Here is a 16,594-nt window from a genome sequence, read left to right on the forward strand (position 1 = left end):
GTTGGCGGATCATGAGGTCAGAAGTTCGAGACCAGCCTGGCCAACATGGTGAAACCCTGTTTCTACTAAAAATACAAAAATTAGCCGAGCATGGTGGCGGGCGCCTGTAATCCCAGCTACTTGGGAGGCTGAGGCAGAAGAATCGCTTGAACCTGGGAGGCAGAGGTTGCAGTGAGCTGAGATTGTGCCACTGCACTCCAGCCTGGGCAACAGGGAGAGACTCGGTCTCAAAAGAAAAAAACAAAAAAATCACTCTTTGGTACACAGAGTAAACAGTAAGACCCATTGTCTCTCTGTAGTCACTAGAGATCCATTTGGTCCACAACAGCAGAAATGCACTAAACGGTACCCATTATGCTTTAACCCCAAGTACCTATCCTTATCAGGGGATGACTTAGATACCAGTGAAAAATGATTTTTGTACTTCTTTTCATTTAGTGTTTATTTAAGAAATATGAGAATATGAGAAATCATAGAAACTTCTATATTGGAATATTTGTTAACCACAGAGAGAGACAGCTAGATGTTTTTTATCCTGAGTCCTAATAATTTTTAATAATCACCGAACCTCTTGGCTTACATTATAAAGATTCTCAAGGACCCATACTACATTAACAAGGGATGTACATTTATGGTTAATGGAGGAATAATTTCATCGAGGAGTTCAGGACGTTCTAAGTATTTGGTTTAGTAATTAAATCCAGAAATACCTACTAATATCATTTTAATTAAGATAATTAAGCCCTTTGGCTAGGATTCAGTTTAATTACTAAATCATCAAGTTAAGACAAATGGAAATTAACTTATAAACTGCTGGGTAAATTCTTCTAGAAAGGTAGGCATTATGATAATACATGTACATTGAAGAAAGAATTCCAGCATAACTATTACTCACTTTATAGAATTCACATTCACCTGAAGGTTCACAAAATCTGCTGGTATGTCAACATAGCAAGCACCTGGACGACCATAGATACTGCTTCTCACTGCCTATGTTCATTACAAGTAGAAGAAAAGATTTGTAAAATCTCAGTCTTATCATATTCTACTCAAAGATAATTTAAAACTGTAATTATGAACACTATTTTCATCTTTCTGATGATCAAAATTGAAATGTCCTCTATTGACTACAATTTTAAAGATTTTTTGTTTAAAAGGGAGAGAGATAAGAAAGTATTCACTCAGGGCTTTAAAATTCATGTTGTATTACACTTTAGTTTTGGAAATTATTCACTAAGCTCTGCCTGCCAAGTTTTTGCACTGTAATATGTACTTTCACCTGCTTCCTAACCTTAATAATCTGGCAGTGTTTTCAGAAACTGTGATGTTGTTACATGTATCAAATGGTTTCTGTAACTCCTGGTTTTGAAACAGCTCAAGCGTAATTTCATGTATAAATGCTGATTATAATTTATAATACAGGTTATCCTAATCCAAAAATCCAAAATCTTCCAAAATGTGAAACTTGGTGTGTGCCGACATGATGATACAAGTGGAAAATTCCACATCTAACCTCATGTGACAGCTCACAGTCAAAATGCAGGTGTCTAAACAGTTTATTCAGCGTCCCCAAGGGAAAAATAAAGTTATCATCCGACTGTGTATATAAGGCACATATGAAACATAAATGAATTTCATATTTAGACTTGGGTCGTATCCCCAAGATGTCTCATTATATATATGCAAATATTCTAAAATCTGAAAAAATCTGCAGTCAGAAACCCTTCCAAAAAGCATTTCAGGTATGGAATAATCAACCTGTATGCTGTTTAATTAACCAACAGAGGGTCTTAGAGGGTTTTGGTTTAGTCCCAATTTTCAAAAATAATCTTTTGCAAAAGCACAAGAGAAAAGGTACTCAGGGGTTCATTATAAACCTTTCTCTTTACTTTTGTATAATTAAAAAGGTAATTTTAAAAACTAAAACACAGGAGAAACTTTTTCCAAAAATAACTTATTTTACCTCTCTATAATTAAATGTAATGACAGTGAACATTAAAATGTAAATAGTTTTCTAACAATGCCATTTTTAACTGCCTGAGTATATTCCAATTTGTGACTCATTCTTTTGAGAATAAGAATAACATTAAGTATAAGCAACCGAGAAAAATCAGTTGACTTGGAGAGCTTGTTACTAAATACCATACCTTTTCAATAACAAAAGGAACAGCTTCTATGCTGCTTGGACGGGCAGAGAACTTGGTATATAATCTACAAGCTTCAACCTATGTGGAAAATGAAAATCACTTAAAATTCAGCTCACAATCATATTACTCTCCTGAAAGAAGACAAAATGTTAAGTAATTAGTTTCTTTTATGTTTAGAGGCAAGATGGAGAAAATGCATTACCTAGACTGTCCCTTAAAAGCCTATTCAAAGCACAAAGTTTTGCCTTGGTATGATTCAGGAAGCATATCATACCAAAGATGCAAAATCTTTTGGCAAAGATGCAAAAGTTTGATAATACCCACCATCTAACACAACACAGGAAAATAGGCACTTCTACAAACTGCTGGTGAGACTATAAATGGGAAAGGAAGTTAACACAATCTACAAAAAATTTAAATCAGTGTATCTTTGGATCCAGCAATTTCACAGATAAGAATATGTAACTTCATCTGTTATATTTTGTTATAATAATAATCTATTTTTACATTTCTGCCAGTGTTCCTTTTATGTGCCTTCCTGCTATGGTGTTTAGAACATATGAATTCAGTAGTGTAATTTTTCACTGCTTAATATATCTTGAGGCATTATATAGAAACTGTTTCTCTTGAAACAGTTTTACAATTTCAGTATGAAATCTATGAAAAACTGATAGTCCCAGGCATGACAAAATTAAGATCACCCCACGATTTTCAGTCTATGTTCATGTCCTTTAGTTTTAAGGACTTCCACAAAAAACAGATATTTGGATTCTTCCTCTTCTGTTTTTAAATGTGATCTAATAAACTATTATTTTCCATTTCAGGAAAAAAATATGTAGTGGACATTTATCCTGTTTTCTTTTTCACCTATATAGTTTCTGCAGTAACTTTAGATTTCCTTTTAATTAACTTATCTGCTCTACTTATTTTCCAAACACATCAGCATCTTTTAAATAACTGTTATCGTCTACCATTAACTAAATAAAACTTCAATTCATTTCTAAGAGCATAAAAATGTAATTTCTGCATTAACCTATACTACAGTTCAGTATTTTAGTTTATCATATATGAAAATTTATGTTTTGAAGTTCTCAACAATGATTCCTGATTTACAAATAGACTTTGTCTAATGATTTTATTTATGTATTTATTTTTGAGACAGAGTGTCGCTCTTGTCACCCAGACTGGAGTATAGTGGTGCAATCTCGGCTCACTGCAACCTCTGCCTCCTGGGTTCAAGGGATACTCCTGCCTCAGCCTCCCAAGTAGCTGGGATTACAGGCACCTGCCACCAAGCCCACCTAATTTTTGTATTTTTTAGTAGAAACAGGGTTTCACCATGTTAGCCAGGCTGGTGTCAAATTCCTGACCTCAAGTGATCTATCCGCTTGGGCCTCCCAAAGTAGTGCTGTGATTACAGGGATGAGACACTGTGCCCGGCTGTCTAATGATTTTAACTTTGTCCCTGTAAATGCTCAAATATATTTGCATCTTAAGTGTCAATCATTCACTTTCATCTATTTGTTTCCTACAACTGTTCCTTTTTAAAAAAAAAAAAAAGACAAGGTCTCTTGGATGGGCGTGGTGGCTCATGCCTGTAATCCCAGCACTCTGGGAGGCCAAGGTGGGTGGGACACTTGAGGTCAGTAGTTCAAGACTAGCCTGGGCAACATGGCAAAACACTGTCTCTGCAAAAAGTACAAAAATTATCTGGGCATGGTGGTATGTGCCTATCTATAGTCCCAGCCACTCGGGAGGCTGAGGTGGGAGGATGGCTTAAGCCCAGGAGGTTGCAGTGGGCCAAGATCGCACCACTGCTCTCCAGATTGGGCAACACAGTCATACCCTGTCAAAAAAAAAAAAAAGAAAGAGACAAGACCTGAATATGTTACACAGACTGGTCTCAAACATTTGGGCTCCAGCAATTCTCCCGCCTCAGCCTAGCAGCTGAGTAGCTAGGAATACAGTTATGCAACACCTTGTCTAGCTTTATTTTTATTTATTTATTTATTTATTTATTTGAGACAGAGTCTCGCTCTTTCGCCCAGACTGGAGTGCAGTGGCGCGATCTCGGCTCGCTGCAAGCTCTGCCTCCCAGGTTCATGCCATTCTCCTGCCTCAGCCTCCCAAGTAGCTGGGATTACGGATGCCCACCACCACGCCCGGCTAATTTTTTTGCAATTTTAGTAGAGATGGAGTTTCACTGTGTTAGCCAGGATGGTCTTGATCTCCTGACCTCATGATCTGCCCACCTTGGCCTCCCAAAGTGCTAGGATTACAGGCGTGAGAGCTTTATTCTTAAAACTGTAGCATTTTGTTGATATATTCTTTCAAGTTTCTTTTAATTTTGAAATGCTTTCTTTCCTCCTTCTAAAACAAAAATATGCTTACCCAGAGTCTACTGACAATCATTTTGAGTAAGATTTTTCCTCTCATTTATTTCCCTAAAGTCTGGAAGGCATAGTCCAGAATCATTTTTATTCCTACCTCTTCTTGTCTCTTTTAAGAGCCTATTTTCAGAGCTTAAAATCCTGTCACAAAGGTGTATTTCTTAAAAGCTTGTTTCTAAGCAGGGCCTAAGCTCACCCTTAATACCCACCCTGAGGTTGTCTTATAGTAGCTCAAGATAATTACCTTTAAGTTACTTCAGGTACTTCTAATTTATTTATTTTATTTTGCAAACAGGAGGGTTTATTAAATCTTCTCCCTAACTCTTAATGGTGTGTATGTATCGTGTTACTAAAATCTTAGAGTTGCAGGCCAGGTGCGGTGGCTCATGTCTGTAATCCCAGCACTTTGGAAAGCTAAGGCGGGCAGATCACTTGAGCTCAGGAGTTCAAGACCAGCCTGGGCAACATGGTGAAACCTCGTCTCTACAAAAAATTCAAAAATTAGCCAGGCATGGTGGTGCAAATCTGTAGTCCCAGCTGCTTGGGAGGCCAAAGTGGGAGGATTGCTTGAGGTCAGGAGGTCAAGATGCAGTGAGCTGAGATCGCACCATCACACTCCAGCCTGGGCAACAAAGCAAGATCCTGTTTCAAAAATTAAAAATAAAAAAAATAAAATCTTAAAGTTGGATACCTGAGGAAACTCCTGGAAAGCTCCCATCGTTTCTTGGTTTCTTTCAGGGGAACCACCAATCACAAGCAAGGGCCTGAAACAGTCATTTTTTTAACAAGATAATTACAAATGAGATCATCATGTGAAACACTAAACAGAATGTCTAATTCGTAACAAATAATAAATGTTAAAGGGAGAGAATATTATATTTTTCTCTTAGAAACTGTAGATTAAGGCTGGGCAAGGTGGCTCATGCCTGTAATCCAGCACTCTAGGAGGCCGAGGCGGGTGGATCACTTGAAGTCAGGAGTTCAAGACCAGCCTGGCCAACATGGTGAAACCCTAGCTCTATACAAAATACAAAAATTAGCTGGGGATGGTGGCAGGCACCTGTAATCCCAGTCACTCAGGAGGCTGAGGTAGGAGAATCGCTTAAACCTGGGAGGTAGAGGTTACAGAGAGCCAAGATTGTGCCACTGCACTCCAGCCTGGGTGACAGAGCAAGACTCTGTCGAAAGAACGAAAGAACGAAAAGAAAGAAAAAAGAGAAACTGTTGATTAAAAAATAGCTAGGAAGCAACCTGATATGACAGAACTTTCCTCAATATCAGAAAAAGACAAAATGTATAGTTTTTCTCCCCTTCTTCCCCTTTTGGATACTGATGCTAAACTTCCCGGTATATTGACATAAAATAAATTTTTATGCCTTTCTTATTACTTTTGGGATAAGGGGAAGAAAAATTTTACACTTTCCTAAGTGAATATATTTGGAAATTACAAAATAAGTGACATTCCTCAGCAATGAAATTCTTACCCTTCAATGTGGAAAAAAAAAGATATGGCAAACCCTAAGGTACTTAAAAAATGTAACACCTTTAAGTAGATAAAGAAGAGAAAGATCAAAAGGAAAGTAAAGAAGAAACTATAAGAAACACAGGGCAAGAAAGAAAACAAGGTCCTTTCCACTAGAAAGATTAAATATGTTCCAAATTGATTAGAACCTAACCCCCTTCAACCTGATCTCATTGGTAACGTGCCAGAGATGGAGTTAAGGGCAAGATCAGAGAATAGGTACTAAGTAGTTTATATATAAAGCAAACTAAATGAATATAAGAATTTTAAATATCTTCCTACCTACGCAAAACAAGGTGAAAAATTGGCCACATTTTTACACTCTGAGCTGGGATCTTTAAAAAGCAATTCTTCACTTAAATAGAACTATATACACATTCACACATACACACACATATTAGGAAACTCTAAAATGTTATAAGTGTTTATCTCAGCTGGGTGCGGTGGCTCATGCCTGTAATCCCAGCACTTTGGGAGGCCGAAGCAGGTGGATCACCTGAGGTCAGGAGTTTGAGACCAGCCTGGCCAGCATGATGAAACCTCGTCTCTACTAAAAATACAAAAATTAGCCAGGCATGGTGGCGGGGGCCTGTAATCCCAGCTACTTGGGAGGCTGAGGTAGGAGAACCACTTGAACCCGGGAGGCAGAGGTTGTGGTGAGCCAAGATTGCACCACTGCGGTCCAGCCTAGGTGACAGAGTGAGCCTCCGTGTCAAAAAAGAAAAAAAAGAAAAAGTGTTCGTCTCTAAGTAAATAAATTGCTGGTGCTTTGAACTTTCGTCCTAATATTCTTTTGCTAGTTATATATATTTAAGGAATACCATATGATGTTTTGACACACATATAGTGAAATGATTACTACAGTCAAGCAAATTAACACATTCATGGTACTTTTTTCCTAAGATACTGTAGAAATAGTCACTTTTTTTGGTAAAAGTACCTAAAATTTACTCTCTTTGCAAATTTACAATACACAATATTATTAACTACAGCTTTCATGTTGTACATTAGATCTCCAGGCTTTGTTCTACTTGACTGAAACTTTGCACCCTTTGACCTAGCTCCCTATTCCCCCTCCTCCTCCTCCTCATTCCCTCCCCAGTAACTTTCTACTTTCGGTTTCTAAGAATTGAAGGGTTTTTTTTCCAAGTCTTTCTATCTTAGATCAGTATTAGCTCTACTCAGTAAAATCCTGCAGTGACCTTTTTAAGAAAATGTTTTCAGTAATAATAGCATGATTACCAGCAGTTCATGTTTGCATTTGCCATACCACCCAAGGCATGGATGAGACCTGGGCCAGAAACAACAAGGCAGACTCCTGGCCTAAAAGCAAAACAGAATTTATTTTATTAAAATCAAGTCAAATGTTAACAACTGATTCATACCACTTTAGTGTGAAACACGGCAATCTTGGACTTCAAAAGAAAGACCTACAGGTCTATAGTATAACTGGTAAAATGATTATTAGAATATTCTTAATAAAAAAAATTTATATATATATATATATATATATATATATACACACACACACTTTTTTTTTTTTGAGACAGCATCTCACTCTGTCGCCCAGGTTGGAGTGCAGTGGCACGATCAGGGCTCACTGCAGCCTCAACCTCCTAGGCTCAGGTAATCTTCCCACCACAGCCTCCCAAGTAACTGAGACTACAGGCAGATGCCACTACGCCTGGCTAATTTTTTGTATTTTTTTTTGGTAGGACAGGATTTCACCATGTTGCCCAGGCTGCTCTTGAACTCCTGGGTTCAAGCAATCCACCTGCCTTGGCCTCCCAAAGTGCTGGGATTACAAGCATAAGCCAGCATGCCTGGCCCAAAAAAAGAAAGATTACATTTATCGGATTTCTTGCAAGAAATAAGGTACCTATCATTTTCACACCTTACATCACTAACCACTTATTTTGATCCTACATCTGGGCTAAATCAAGTTAATGGCCTACAAAAGCAAATTTTTGACTGCTGAGTTCACTTTTGTATGAAAAACAGGTTTTTTTCATTTCTTAACAAATAAATATAACGTCAACTGATCATTGATAGGAAAGTAATTCTGAATGCAGTGCTTTGCCAAAAATCTTTTTTTTCTTTTTTTGAGACAAAGTCTAGTTCTTGTCCCCCAGGCTGGAGTGCAATAGCTCGATCTCAGCTCACTGCAACCTCCACCTCCTGGATTCAAGTGATTCTCCTGCCTCAGCCTCCCAAGTAGCTGGGATTACAGGTGCCTGCCACTATGCCTGGCTAATTTTTGTATTTTTAGTAGAGATGGGGTTTCACCATGTTGGTCAGGCTGGTCTCAAACTCCTGACCTCAGGTGATCCACCCGCCTCAGCCTCCCAAAGTGCTGGGATTACAGGCATGAGCCATCACGCCCAGCCCCCAAAATCTTTTAAAACTGAACTTGACGCTGAGGGCAGTGGCTGATGTCTGTAATCCCAGCATGTTGAGAGGCTGAGGTGGATGGATCACTGAAGCCCAGGAGTTCAAGACCAGCCTAGGAAATATGGTGAAACCCTCTCTCTATAAAAAATATAAAAGCTAGCTGAGTGTGGTAGTGTGCACCTGTAGTCCCAGCTACTTGGCAGGCTGAGGCAGGAGAATTGCTGGAACCTGGGAGGTGGAGGTTGCAGCAAGCCGAGATGGTGCCACTGCACGCCAGCCTGGGGGCGAGAGTGAGACTCCAAATAAATATTCAACTTGAATGTTTTACCCTTCGGTGTGACTTTCTAAGCCTAAAGCACTCAGGGAAAAAGTATCTTAATATAGTTCAGTTTGCCATTTTACATTTATAAAATAATTTCTTAAAAATTTCTGTTCAAGACAGACTTGAAAATAAGTAATTATCACCAAGTAAACTAAACTTCTAGAACAGTGCTATCCAACAGAACTTTGTATAGTAATAGAAATGTTCTGCATTTGCAGTATGATACGGTAGCCACTACTGACATGGTTGCTGAGCACTTGAAATGTGGCTACTACAAACTGATAAACTATGATTTAAATATTATTTAATTTTAATTAATTTAAATGTAAACAGGTACATATCGCTCGTGGCTACTATACTTGCCAGTGCAGTTCCAGAAGTTCATTCAAATAGCAAAAAATTTTTAAATACAAACTTCTACGCCGGGCATGGTGGCTCACGCCTATAATCCCAGCACTTTGGGAGGCCGAGGCCGGCGGAACACAAGGTCAAGAGATAAAGACCATCCTGGCCAACATGGTGAGACCCCATCTCTACTAAATTACAAAAATTAGCTGGGCATGGTGGCGCACTCCTGTAGTCCCAGCTACTCAGGAGGCTGAGGCAGGAGGATTGCTAGAATCCAGGAGGCAGAGGTTGTAGTGAGCTGAGATCGCGCACCACTGCACTGTCCAGCCAGGCGACGGAGTAAGACTCCATCTCAAAAGAAAAAACGAAAAAGAAAAAAAAAAAGTATGAACTTTTAACCATTGTCTTAATCATTGTTCTAGCATTTTTTACATTAAGGCATCAATTAATAACTATAATTTAAATGCTTTCCAAGCTAAACGAAAAGATTAAAAATATTTGTCATATGTAAATAAAGTGGCAGAAAATGCTGACAATAGTGTTACTTGATGGCCTATTTTCTTCAGGCTCAAATTCACAAGTTTCTTATCACAGAAAAAAAAATGTTCTGGTGAGGTCTAGACTTTGAGATCTTATTAGTTTACATTTCTTAGCAACTAAATTACTAGTTTCATTTTTGGAAATTAGAAAGTGTATTAAAAGTAATATAAATGAAAAAAGTATGATACATATTACCGTGAGAGTCCAAATTCTGCTTAAAAAATACAACTGTAGGGGAAAAAAATCGGAAGAAAATGACCAATTCTTAACAGTTGTGAGATCATAGGTGATTTTCATTCTCTTCATCTTGTTCTTTTTTTTTTTTGAGACGGAGTCTCGCTCTATCGCCCAGGCTGGAGCGCAGTGGCGCAATCTCAGCTCACTGCAACCTCCGCTTCCCAGGTTCAAGCCGATTCTCCTGCCTCAAGCCTCCTGAGTAGCTGGGATTACAGGCACGTGCCACCACATGAGGCTGATTTTTGTATTTTTAGTAGAGACGGGGTTTCACCACGTTGGCCAGGCTGGTCTCAAACTCCTGACCTCAGGTGATCCACCCGCCTCAACCTCCCAAAGTGCTGGTATTACAGGTGTGAGCCACCGTGCCCAGTCGATTTTCATTTTTTCTTGATGCTTTCTATATTTTCCAAGTTTTCCAAAATGAACATTTTTAAAATGTATTAATTTTTAATAATAAAAAGGGAGTAGTAGTTAGGTAACATGGATACACACTAAAAAATCAGAATTCATGGAACAGGTCCCAACAGCCACATTTTGAACCAAGCATTTTTGTATTAAGTGTGCTGGGGTGTAGTTGTGAGATCCAACACAAGGTATCACACATCAACTCACTATCTGATCACCAGTGATTCACTCTGCAAAATGGCAATGTGTTCCACTCTAAAACACTTCTGGTATCATTATTCTTTTGATGTGGCCCTCAGAGAGTTTTCAATTTTTTTATCTTGTTATTTAATATATTCTTCTATAACCTTTCCAAATGAACTCACCCTTCAGCTGAAAGACATAATAGTTCTACCCCAAAATATTAAATTGAAGTGAAACAGATTTCAGTTTACCTGCCTGTCAGATATCCAATCGCGGAGGCAGCATAACAAGCCTACGAAGAAAGAACACTGGACTTGAGCATATTGGGATCCTTATAGTACATTTATGAGAGCAACTTACTACTAAATTAAGAGACAAAAATGTAATGGTAAAGGCAGAATTAAAACACTTCCCATCTTAGTAATAAATGTTCTATGCAAAAATTTCAAATAATGGTTAAAGTTATCTAATTTTCAGTTTTTCAGGAAATTTGTTCATATGTGTGTTATTCGAAACATCCTCTTACGATTGCTTAAGTATCTGCAGGATCAACAGGAATGTCCTATTTTATTAATGATATTGGTAATTTGTTTTCATTCTTTTATTCTTCATCGGTCTCATGAAGAGTTTATCAAATTTACCCATCTTTTCAAAGAACATATTTGTGCCTTTGTTGGTATTTCTCTATTGTTTACTATTTCATTGATTTCTGTTCTCGTATTTATTATTTCAGTCATTTTGAATTTGATTTGCTTTTCTTTTTCCAGCTTCTTAAAATACAAATTTAGAACACTGGTTTTTAATTTTCTTTACTAATAGATTTGTTTAAAATGATTCCCTCTAAGAACTGCTTTAGTTATAGGTTACAAGTTTGAGACTGCATCTTTTCATTATCATTCTATTCAAAATATTTTCTACTTTCCATTGTGATTTCTTCTTCAACCTACTGGCTAATTAGGATCTGTAGTGATATCTCCTTTTTTATTCCTGACATTGGTACTGTTTTCTCTTTTATTCTCAATCAGTCTATCTTGAAGTTTATTCATCTTGTTAATCTTTTCAAATATTTACACAATACCAAAAACCATGTTGCTTAATTTCCAAATGTTTGAGATTCTTCTCAGTGATCTGTTACCGAGTTCCACTTTACTTCCACATGGTCAGGTCACACATACTGCAAGCTTTCAATCCTTGGCAATTTATTGAGATTTCCTTTATGGCCTGCATATGGATAGTTTTTACCTTGTAACTCTACTTCAGCTCATAATCAGGAAGAGAGGGGGCACTAAATTAAATGCACACAAGATAACCTGGGAAAATGCTGCGTGCTCTCTCAAATTCTTCTTCTTAGTTTGTGACATCATTTTTTCCCCAGTATTATTTCTTCTCATTTCTTTAGAAATAACAATAAATTGTGTATTTCCTAGCCTTCACTCAGCTTAAATGAAGTAGTATACTGTCTTAAAGAAATCCACATTAAGAACATAAATGTAAAAAAAAAAAAAAGAAAGGAAATGTTTATGGATCACAATCTCGACTGTCTCTACTATCATATACCCACTGAGAACCTGCACAAAAGGCGTTGCTCTTTTCCTGTGTTGCTATTCTCTACTGGTCCTGTCTCTCTTCCCTTTTGCACATAAGGCCAAATTTACATTAGAAGAATGAGACAACTCCTAAGAAATGCAGGCATGTAAATACCTGCTGCAATAAGAACACTTTATTTAGACACCCAAAAGAATTGCCCACTTATGATAGCTAGGTAAGAAATGTTGCTAGGCAATGCAAAACATACAACAACATGTAACAAAAAGTATATTCCTCTGGTAGGAAATGTCAAAAGTTGAGAGGTAACAGTTTTGTTTTTTTTTTTTTGAGACGCAGTTTCACTCTTGTTGCCCAGGCTGGAGTGCAATGGCGCAATATTGGCTCACAGCGACCTCCACCTCCCAGATTCAAGCAATTCTCCTGCCTCAGCTTCCCGAGTAGCTGGTATTACAAACATGCGTCACCACGGCCAGCTAATTTCGTATTTTTAGTAGAAACAGGGTTTCTCCATGTTGGTCAGGCTGGTCTCAAACTCCTGACCTCAGGTGATCCGCCCACCTCGGCCTCCCAAAGTGCTGAGATTACAGGCATGAGCCACCGCGCCTGGCCGTAACCGGTTTTATGACCATAAAAGATCTGTTCCTCTACTAAACTACCTCCATTCACAGGCAGAGCAGTGTACATGGTACTTAGAGAGCTGACTCTGGAGCCAATCTGTTTTGATTTAAATCCCAGCTTCCCTACTTTCTACTGTGTAATTTTGGCAAGTTGCTCTACATCTCTGTTTCCTCATCCATAAAATGAAAATAATTCAAAGCACTGCTGTGAGGATGAAATCAGTTCATATGTGTAAAACACTCAGAATAGTGCCCACACACAGTAAGCTCTCAAGAACAATGAACCTGCTGACAATCTGCCTACTTGCTGACCAATTGGTCAGTATGTCTTGATTACTCTATGGATCTAATCAAAGACAATCAAGTCACCCCCAACTACATCTTTCTCTTTAGCACAAACATGCTCCTGAATGCCTTAGCCTGTTTTCATGTTCCCTCTGAATCATTCTGTCACTACCCTTAGTTCAGGCACCATTTAAGTTTTCCTCTGACTACCACAGAGTCAGGCTGCTTGAGGGACACATCCACTGGGATGTTCCACCAACATCTCAGATGCATGTGTTCAAAACTGAACATCACCTTTCTCCTCCAAACTGGCTCTTCCCTTTATATTCCCAGTCTCAGTCACAGAGAGTAAGATCCACACAATCAAGCAAGCCCAAAATCTAGGAATCATGTCCAGAGGAGCCTGCCTCCTCCTTCCTAACTGGTTAATGACTACTTATCCTTCTGGACAGCACAGATATCATCTCCTGTGGGAAGCTGAGCCTGGGTACTCCTTCTCTGGGCTTTATAGCACCCTAGGTATCTATCACAGCATTTACCACCTTATAACACAATTGTTTGTGTCTGTCTCCACAGCTTGGCTGTAAGCCCCTTAAAGCCAGGAACTATCATTCATCTCTGTATCCAGCACCCAACACAGCACATGGGACCTAAAGAACCCTCAATTAAGCTTATAAGGGCTGAAATAAAACTTAGAGACAGAGGTCATGCTATGTTGCCCAGGCAGCCTCTAATTCCTGGACTTGAGTAATCCTCCTGCCTCAGCCTCCTAAGTAGCTGGGGATTACTGGCATGTACAACAATGCCTGGCATCATCTTTCTGAAATACAAGCCTAATTACATCTCCCACCTGTTTAGAAAAACCTTTAGTCTCCGCTATTGCCTATTGTTAAAAAAAAAAAAAAAGTTCAAATTCTTTTTAGATTCTCCACAACCTAACCTCAACCTACCTACCCGTCTCACAGCTCACCATGCCTTTACCTACCTCGATGGAACCACATGAACTAACATTACCTCTACAGGCAATCTTCTCTGTCCTCAAAGAGAACCAGTCATCCCTTCTGTGCTACTACATCTATTGTGAGAGTTATAATAGATGAGTTTTTTTCTGTCAGTCTTACCCTAACCTTCCAAGACTGATCAACTTGAAGATCAAGACTAAACCTCACTCCTCCTTTACATCCCTCTCCCCTACAGGTTATGTAGCACAATCCTTAGTATACAACATTTAATCAGGCCGGGCGCGGTGGCTCAAGCCTGTAATCCCAGCACTTTGGGAGGCTGAGATGGGCGGATCACGAGGTCAGGAGATCGAGACCATCCTGGCTAATACGGTGAAACCCCATCTCTACTAAAAAATACAAAAACTAGCCGGGCGAGGTAGTGGGCACCTGTAGTCCCAGCTACTCGAGAGGCTGAGGCAGGAGAATGGCGTAAACCCGGGAGGCGGAGCTTGCAGTGAGCTGAGATCCGGCCACTGCACTCCAGCCTGGGTGACAGAGCGAGACTCCGTCTCAAAAAAAAAAAAAAAAAAAACATTTAATCAATAAATGTTTGCTGTATAAAGAAATCAGTAGCAGATATGTCATCTCTACAAAAAGAGTTAAATATAGGTTCCATTCATAGGTCAATAGCTTCATTTTTTCACACAGATGAAAGAACAGAATGTTGTTCTAACAAAGACAAGTAAAATGTAGAAGCAACAGAAACTCAAGACTTGCTAGTTTTAAGATAAAAAATATAAATCTCAAACCTTGTAGATAAAGAATGTCATTCAATTAATAAATAATGCATAATATTAAGCACCCACACCATGTGAAAGCACCAACCAAGCCAGGCACTGTGGTGATATAACAAATGAACCACAACTTCTGCCCTCCATGCACTCACGTATGATGGCAAAAGGCACCATTTAGGGCGGCCAGGCAGTTGTTTGGGCAAGAGGAGGCAAGAATCTAAATTAGAAAGCAACAGTGGGAGTGTAGAGCAGGCATACTTAGCCTCAGCTGGACTGACAGTATGTGATATCACAGAAGTGGATTCTTGATCTTTTAAGCCAGCACTACTGAGAGAAGGGCAAGGCTGGATTGATGCACTTAAAAGTGAATTGACAAAATGTCGTATCTTCCTTATCCTGCTTCCAAATAAGCCTCTAAGAAAGGTGGCAGCATGATGTGGTGGAAAGAGCGTCAGGCTAGGATCCGAGACATATGAGTTTCCATTAAGGCTTTACCATTTGTGATATCCTCCACCCTGCCCCGAACCGATCATACAACAAAGACTTGGCCTTCACTCATTTATCCCACAGGTAACCTCCGAACACCTTGCTTATGCAGGCATCGCACTAAGCACTGGGGGTACCAGATGTGTCGTGAAGAAATAATATCCCCGCTCTAATGGAGCTTGTAGCCTAATATGGAAATCAGACTTTACTCATAAACTGTCCCTTCCAATCATGACATACAGTATAGTAGTAAGAGCATGGACTCAGACCCAGAATACGTAGGTTCAAATCCTGGCTCTGCTACTACCAGCTGTGTCACCAAAGGCAAGTTTTACTTAACCTGTGTCTTTTCTCAACTGTCAACTAGGTATAACAACAGTTAATATTCAACAGTGATTGATATATGTGTAAAACAGCAGAAGAGTGGTAAGCGCTATCTGAGTGTTTGCAATGCATACCTACCGCTATTATTGATCATTCCCAGTAACGGATTCAGACACCTGCGTCCATACTCACCGCTTGCTCATTCCTCATCCCGATGTACTTGATGCCTAGCTGCTGGGCAGCAATGGCAATTTCGGTCACTGGGATGCCTACGATTCCAAATATGTACTCCACATCCTGAGGGACGAAGAACAAGAGAGTAATCTCCCACGGCCCCACCACATCGCCACATCCTTCCCTCCCTCCCGGACGCTAAAAAGAAAACCCCCGACTCCCATCGCCCATTTCTACTCGTCTCCGAGACAACATTGCGGTCTCCGCCAGCTTCCGTAGGAGCGTTTCATTCCAGGAAGGTCCATCGTACTTGCGTTTTCAGGGCCTGGGCGATGACTTTAGCACCAGACACCTGCTCCTCGCTGCGTTCTGCGAAGTTACTGTCCGGCATCTTCCACCAAAAAGCTCTAGGCACTCACGCAGCCGACAAACAAGCGGAGTCACCCAGCGAGGCAAACGCGAAAACGGCGGTACGCCCCCGTTGGGACTGTACCTCTGACGGACAGGAGGGCAACCAATTCTCTTAAAGAACGGGAAGGAAGAGGCGGTCTAAATTCGTCCACTCCCCGGGAGAGGTGAGAATGTAAACACGAGCGTTCTCCAATCAGAACTGCGCTCTCTTCCCGGCTCCTCCATTTGCGCGCCAGAGTGCCAGAGGGAGGCGGGACTAGCAGGAGACTGCCGCCTATGCAAAGCAGGTAAGAAGCCGCACTGTGAGGCCTCTCGCCATTGTCTTGGAGTCGGCCAGCCGGAGCGTTTTCGGGGCTGTAAAGGGAGAGTAGCGCATGCGCATATTCGGGGCGGAAGGCGCGCTAAGAGCAGGTGCGGAGGGGGCGCGGTGCGGCGCGGCGCGGCGCGGGTAGGCGTGGTACCGGCGTGCGGCCCGGCGTGGTACCGGCGTGCGGCCCAGACCCCGCCCCGGCCGACCAGGGGGCTG

At 40.2% G+C, this 16,594-nt stretch overlaps 2 protein-coding genes across 10 annotated transcripts in view; one reads left to right on the top strand and one right to left on the bottom strand.

The window, feature by feature from the left end:
- Nucleotides 1-16,158, bottom strand: part of HACL1 (2-hydroxyacyl-CoA lyase 1) — a 72,818-nt gene extending 56,660 nt beyond the window's left edge. For 6 of the 8 annotated variants that reach the window (XR_005241918.2, XM_008009191.3, XM_038002900.2 and 3 more), the window contains exons 1-7: nt 15,968-16,158; nt 15,676-15,780; nt 10,737-10,777; nt 7,302-7,382; nt 5,229-5,301; nt 2,148-2,225; nt 896-990 (exon numbers count right to left, since the gene is read on the bottom strand). Coding sequence is in view for 7 of the 8 variants with exons in the window: in XM_008009191.3 (XP_008007382.2) it covers nt 896-990; nt 2,148-2,225; nt 5,229-5,301; nt 7,302-7,382; nt 10,737-10,777; nt 15,676-15,780; nt 15,968-16,048 (554 nt within the window). In the remaining variant the exon portion in view is untranslated. The remainder of the gene's footprint in view (nt 1-895; nt 991-2,147; nt 2,226-5,228; nt 5,302-7,301; nt 7,383-10,736; nt 10,778-15,675; nt 15,781-15,967) is intronic. The other 2 variants (XM_038002899.2, XM_008009194.3) reach the window with 1 other exon arrangement.
- A 108-nt stretch (nt 16,159-16,266) lies between these two features.
- Nucleotides 16,267-16,594, top strand: part of BTD (biotinidase) — a 45,599-nt gene continuing 45,271 nt past the window's right edge. The window contains exon 1 of one of the 2 annotated variants that reach the window (XM_008009189.3): nt 16,267-16,355. In XM_008009189.3, coding sequence (XP_008007380.2) covers nt 16,345-16,355 — 11 coding nt within the window. In that variant the 5' untranslated portion in view covers nt 16,267-16,344. Of the gene's footprint in view, nt 16,480-16,594 lie in introns of both variants that reach the window. The other variant, XM_008009190.3, reaches the window with a different exon arrangement.

This window comes from Chlorocebus sabaeus, chromosome 15 (genome assembly GCF_047675955.1).
Source record: "Chlorocebus sabaeus isolate Y175 chromosome 15, mChlSab1.0.hap1, whole genome shotgun sequence".
Lineage (NCBI taxonomy): Eukaryota > Metazoa > Chordata > Mammalia > Primates > Cercopithecidae > Chlorocebus > Chlorocebus sabaeus.